The sequence below is a fragment of the Branchiostoma belcheri genome, unplaced genomic scaffold (genome assembly GCF_001625305.1).
Source record: "Branchiostoma belcheri isolate BF01 breed outbred unplaced genomic scaffold, Haploidv18h27 scaffold42, whole genome shotgun sequence".
In the NCBI taxonomy this organism is placed as follows: Eukaryota; Metazoa; Chordata; class Leptocardii; order Amphioxiformes; family Branchiostomatidae; genus Branchiostoma; species Branchiostoma belcheri.
The window spans coordinates 932,546-938,891 of NW_017804043.1; the positions used below are offsets into that span (position 1 = coordinate 932,546).

At 41.9% G+C, this 6,346-nt stretch overlaps 1 protein-coding gene across 1 annotated transcript in view; it reads right to left on the reverse strand.

Annotated features, from left to right (window-relative positions):
- Window positions 1–6,045, reverse strand: part of LOC109477985 (corticotropin-releasing factor receptor 2-like) — a 32,773-nt gene extending 26,728 nt beyond the window's left edge. The window contains exons 1-2 of the mRNA XM_019779437.1: window positions 5,980–6,045; window positions 336–480 (exon numbers count right to left, since the gene is read on the reverse strand). Of these exons, the coding sequence (XP_019634996.1) occupies window positions 336–368 (33 nt within the window). The 5' untranslated portion in view covers window positions 369–480; window positions 5,980–6,045. The remainder of the gene's footprint in view (window positions 1–335; window positions 481–5,979) is intronic.
- Between the last annotated feature and the right edge of the window lie 301 nt (window positions 6,046–6,346).

Sequence of the window (6,346 nt, forward strand, 5' to 3'; positions counted from 1 at the left end):
TGTTACATTTGAACAAAACATTGTACATTTGGACACTGTTACATCTGTACAAAAACATGTACCAAAACATTGTTACATGCGTAGCGTAGCATAAATGGAAAATATTGTTACAGTCATCAAGACATTCGACAATGCCAAGAAACAAATAGCAACCAGAATATATCTACAATTCTTACTGTCACCTTGAATAAAAAATACGTTAATGTTACTTTCATATGTATGTGTGGAGAGGGCCTCTATAAGTACACATATTTTTGCCCAATCTTCTAAAAAATATACGCGAATGAAATAAAGCAATATAATACAAGCATACAGTGCAATAAGGATTCACTTACCAGTAGAATTCCAAAAGCAGCCTTAGTTCCCATCGCAGCTGCTCCTCTGGCCGCGCCTCCAACGACTAGATATCCCTGGCATCCGCGAGCGCCAACAACCCGCGCCTGGCACAGACCCAACCGGCAGCTACGTAACGACGACTACCTGTGTGTGATAGGGCGAAACGCAACAGTGATGATTCCCGTATCTCCGCACGCAGTGCAGTGGTAGCTATAACATCCGCGTCGGCCTTAAGCAGCGCTAGTCTGTTGTCACGTGGTGACAATGTATTACTGCCAACCAGCACGTCGGCTGAGCGCACTTCGCCTGGGGAAGCTCTGATTTTTACCTCCATGAAAAATGGAGGTATTGTTTTTGGCGGCGTCTGTCTGTGTGTGTGTGTGTCTGTGTGTCTGTGTGTCTGTGTGTGTTTCCGCAACTTTGTAGTCAGCATAACTTCATAACGCCTTTATGGATTGTGATGATATTTGGTATCTGGTATCTTAGGAAGACAAAGGTCAAGGTCAAATATGGGCCTCCTGGTGGATGACCTTGGTACTGCAGCAGAACTTCCGGTTTTTGTATCTTTGGTCCTGAACATGCTATGGTCTTGAATTTTTGGTGACAGATAGCTTTTCCTGTCAGGAATATGTGGTGTGCGTTTGGTCCCCCTAGCAGCTTGATCAGGAACTGCAGGGGACTTTCGGGCGAAATATTTGAAAGCCAATAAGTCCAGATAGGAACAGCGTATTTTCATCATTTTTGGTGTGTTGTTATCTGACAGAGAGATGTACATAATTAACTGCAAATTATGCAAATGAGGACTTTATTTGCATAACTAATGAGGAAATTCTATAATTACAGTGTTTTACATTATAGAACTTTCATACATGTAATGTATGTAACCTATGGCAGATGGAACATCAACAGATACTAATTATGCAAATGGTGACCTAATTTGCATAATTAATGCAAAAAAATCTATGATTTCTCAATGGTGAATGATGGGAATGTCATACTTGGGACATCTTTAAGTTAATCAAAAGTTAACATCACGATGCATATATTATGTTAATGCAGAGGTCATTTGCGTAATTAAAGAACAAATTTACATTTACATATCAAGCCCATATTTCATGGAGGTATGAGATCTCGGAACTCTTGTTCACGGTTGTAGTTGAATGTTTGATCAACACTGGATTAGAAGTTTGCCCGTTGCAGACGATATCTTTTCCGACATAACATTTGGAAACTACAGACGGGATGTTAACCTTATATACAAGAATACGACCTTATATGAGACGTTCTGCCAAAGTGCTATGCACAAAACACTACGGTTCGGCCCAGGCGCAGTACGTTCTGTCGAAGTGCTAACGTAACATTAGTCACGTGGTGGCTATGTATTACTGCCAGACCACTGAGCATGAAACATCGCCCGCCTAGGCCGTTTCACGGAGCTGGTTCTAGCTGATTTACCGCGTGCATTAGGGACTGAGGGAGAGGGTACGCGGTGCTAACACACCTCCAGGCTACGGTGACAGAAACTACGGCTTCTGCTATCACGTTTTCGCGCGGTTCGGAGGAGATAGAGAGGCGTTGGACCTTGAGAGAATGAATAGTTTGCTTGATTCGATTGGCGGAAAGCGGAATCGCCACGGGCGATGTAATGTCATCACTGCAGCATAAGGGATATTGTGTCGTATATATGATGTTGTAAATGGTGAATTTAAGGCACTCTTTAACGGATATCACGCCCTGTGTCATTCAACATTTTACTCACCATATTTGAAAAAATAAACAGGAGCCCCCTTTTGTCTTTTTTTGAACTGTTAATGGACAGGCACAATGAGCAATTTATGCATTAGCCATTGGCTACCCCGCACTATAGTGATTGAAAACCTGGGTGGAAATAGGCATGCCTTCAAGGACCAGTTATCAACCGAGGATATTAAGGTGTTCAAAAAGACGTTACGTCCCCAAAACAACTGTAGCGTTCCTCAATATATAACCCGTACAGTAAGAAGAGAGTTGGGCATGGGCGTGACATTTAGTTCAGTGATATGTAACCAGCTACCGCCGTGCCGCGTGTCTGCGACGCTATGGTGTGTTAAGTTACGTCCAAGAAAATGTGCTAACAAACAATAATCAGTTCAGAGAAAAGTTAACTTTTTTTCAAAACTTTTAAGTTACGTCCAAGAAAATGTGCTAACAAGCAATAATCAGTTCAGAGAAAAGTTAACTTTTTTTTCATAAAGTTGGTGTCCTCAAGCGCGGGGTGAACGACATATTCCCAGGGAGGTAATCTGCCTAGACAAATTATCCCCACAAGATTATACGGGAAACCACCCAGTATGTATTTCAACCGTTTAGGCATTTAGTACTTTGGTTTGTTACGAGTCAAATACCCTGAAGTAACGAGGAGGATTCGGGAGATACCAATTAAGTGATTTTTATGATTGATGACAGCCCCTCGGGGTGTGCGTGATTCCCTTGGCACAAACTTAGAACCTTCTTCAGCGTGTGAGTAGGCACAGCAGTGAGGATTTGTTCATTTTGTTAGAAACTTGGAGATTGATAACAACAAGGTGCTGGCAGCAGGGGGTATGAGCCTCGTTCAACAGACGTTCTTGGTGCGGTTGGCGTTTTTTTTGTAGGGGGAGGGGAGCGCTGATTTTGTTTCTCAGTTAGGTCGGTGTTTTTTTGCCAGTTGCACTATTTTATGATCGCTCGTAGGCCTTCCCATGCCTTCTCTTTTCTCCTTACACACACACACACACACACACACACACACACACACACACACACACACACACACAGACACGCACAGACACACACACACACACCCTGGAAGGCCTGCAAAGGAGGACAACATAGTTCCTCTGTTTTACAGAGGCCGTGCTTTGTCAAGAGATAAATGCAGCTTATAGGATAACGAAATAAAACATTATGTAACATCACAGATGTTCATTGAGCACTCTACGGTGAATTTGATGGATTTATAAATCAACTTATATTGCCGCCTCTTCTGAACTCCTGTTACCGCTACACGTATCGTAATGAATTTTTCTGCCACTTCGTAAATGTTTGCATTAGCGGATTAAGTACGTTGAAATGCAGGGACAAAAACATATGACTTCTTAATACGACGGTAACCTTAGCTTTGTGGTACCCAGGTGTCTCACGGCATGTTCTCTTCATCTTGTTAAGCTGCATAACCAGATGTAGCATCAACATACAGCGTATAATTTCATACGAATGTATATCAAGTTGCCATTTGCGATGAAGATATAATGCCATTGACGCAAATTCTGTCACCAGAGCCTCCAAAGTCGCGTTTGCAAAAGGAGTTAGTCAAAATATTTTCCTTTCATGACTGTTTTACTTTGTTTGCTTGGAACCGGATATTGCTGTTATGTTTGGTAGACGTGCTAAACTTGCACATTTGCTTAAACGTGTGTCGTGTGTGTTTTATGTACTGTATGTTTTGTTTACGTACATTGTAATCCCTCAATTTCCTTACTCTAATCTTCCAAAGAAGAGCCAAAGATGAAAAGTTCGCTGAGTAATATGAATTGTAAAATCTGACAACCTATATGCCAATTTATAACCATAGCGCGCGCAATCTTTGAAAATTGGCTTATTATGTAACGATTATGTACATATTGTTACAAGAATCCATTCATTATGGTAATCCCGTACCCATAGAATCTTAAGCCTTTTATGACGCTAAAGTTTGACGCTATAGATGGAATCAGAGGGGTTGACTTATATTCTTTGATAAGTGGATTACTATAACAATGATACAGCCATTGTCATATGTCTTCGATAATGCCAAAGTTGCGTTATCTGTATCTGTATCTGTATAGCCGGTATAACCGCCTTTCGGCGTAACACACCAGCTTCTGTATCTGTATAGCCGGTATAACCGCCTTTCGGCGTAACACACCAGCTTCGCAGGCACGCGGCGCGGCGGCAGCTGGCTATATTACACCGATCGACTTGTTACACCTAACCCTTGAACTTCTAGCTCTAGACATTGTTTAAAGCTATCTATTGACAATGCCCCTTCTGTACTTGGTGACAGTGAGTTCCACTCTGCGATAGTTCTAGGAAAGAATGAATTCTTGAACACCTCAATCCTCGGTTGATTACTCTGGTACTTGAATGCGTGGCTATTTCTTGTTCTCTTCTGGGCTGTGTTCTCTTCTGGGCTTCTTATCTAGTAACTACCCGAAAATTAGTATGTAATGGCCGTAAAATAGGCAAATCAGTAACAGGCAGGCTTGGTTGTAGTAATATTGGATTACACGTATTACAATAAATATGCTACAAGATCCGATACAGGCCATCTATAATACTTAAGTTGTTATCTGAAAAGTACCATAACATCTGCAGGTGAAGGCCGTACGATCCATTGAGACTTAGAGGATTCATTGCAATCTGTGATAACACAATGATAGTATATAAAGATGACTAAAGAATCGCAGAGGCTATATTGTAACATCTAAAGGCTAAATTATACTAGATTGATAAACGTATATACTAAATTCTAATAAGCTATAAATTCAATAGACCCACCAGTTACAACGCTTATTATGTTGTTATCTAGAATGCGAAAGCCAGAAAACAAGGCAGTATCCAATAGGCAAGGCAGTATCCAATAGCCAAGACAGTATCCAATAGGCAAGACAGTATCCAATAGCCAAGGCAGTATCCAAAAGGCAAAACAGCATCTACTAGGCAAGACAGTATCCAATAAGGAAGACAGTATCCAATAGGCAAGACAGTATCCAATAGCCAAGGCAGTATCCAAAAGGCAAAACAGCATCTACTAGGCAAGACAGTATCCAATAAGGAACACAGTATCCAAGCAAGACAGTATCCAATAGGCAAGGCAGTATCCAATAGCCAAGGCAGTATCCAAAAGGCAAAACAGCATCTACTAGGCAAGACAGTATCCAATAAGGAACACAGTATCCAAGCAAGACAGTATCCAATAGGCAAGACAGTACCCAATAGGCAAGGCAGTATGCAATAGGCAAGGCAGTATGCAATAGGCAAGGCAGTATCCAATAGGCAAGACAGTTTTCAATAGGCAAGGCAGTATCCAATAGGCTACCAGAGGTAATGGCCTTGTATTAGGCAGAGACAGAGTAGAATTAGAGACCGAACCATTTCATCCGCATTGATTCTGCAATCTTCTCTCAATTAACCTTTAACCTCCCGATGGTCATGCTATGTTTTCCTCAAGTTCGTTCTCCCTACAGGTCATGACCTCTCATATATCTCTTATAATAGGACATGGCCAACAATCACCCTGTAGGGGATAAGAACAAATAGGTTTTTACTGTTTCTAGATGAGTGATGTAGACTTTTGATTTGGTTAAGGTCAGTACTGACAGCAGGGGGAGTGGCAGACTTGTGTAGTACTTTCTTGTAAACTGCCCCTATGACTGCCAGCTACGGGACAGAGTTAGGGCCTACTACTTTCTTGTAAACTGCCCCTATGACTGCCAGCTACGGGACTTGGTGTTAGTTAGGGCGCAGTCTCGTTCGTCCTACGATAGTCTTACCATCACAGACTTTCTTGTCGTTCCCGTGTCATGAGAAATACAGACCTCTTATTACGGAAAAGGTTGCGATTGAGACGAGATACTTACTCACCTTGTATGACCACAGGTTTAGAAACGGGTTGTAGATGCTCAAGTTGGACCTCTACCGCTGCTACCCACCACATAAAATGACACCAATTCTGCGGCCAAATCCTTGGCAAACAGGAGACTAATCTTTCTAGTAAATGATGCCTTAGCGTAAAAGAGGGAGCTGATTGGTCTTGCGATCTTGGTGGAATTTAATACTTCTACTATTGTTCCGGAGCTAGACTATTGTTTACTTGCGGCAATGTGCGGGTAAATAGCACTTCGCTTGTTCACTCAGCGGGGGGAGGGGTGCAAATTTTGCGGCTTTTCATAATCCGCTTCTTAATTGGCTCAGTTTTTGCTGCTGCTTCCTCTTCCTTTTATATCGTACC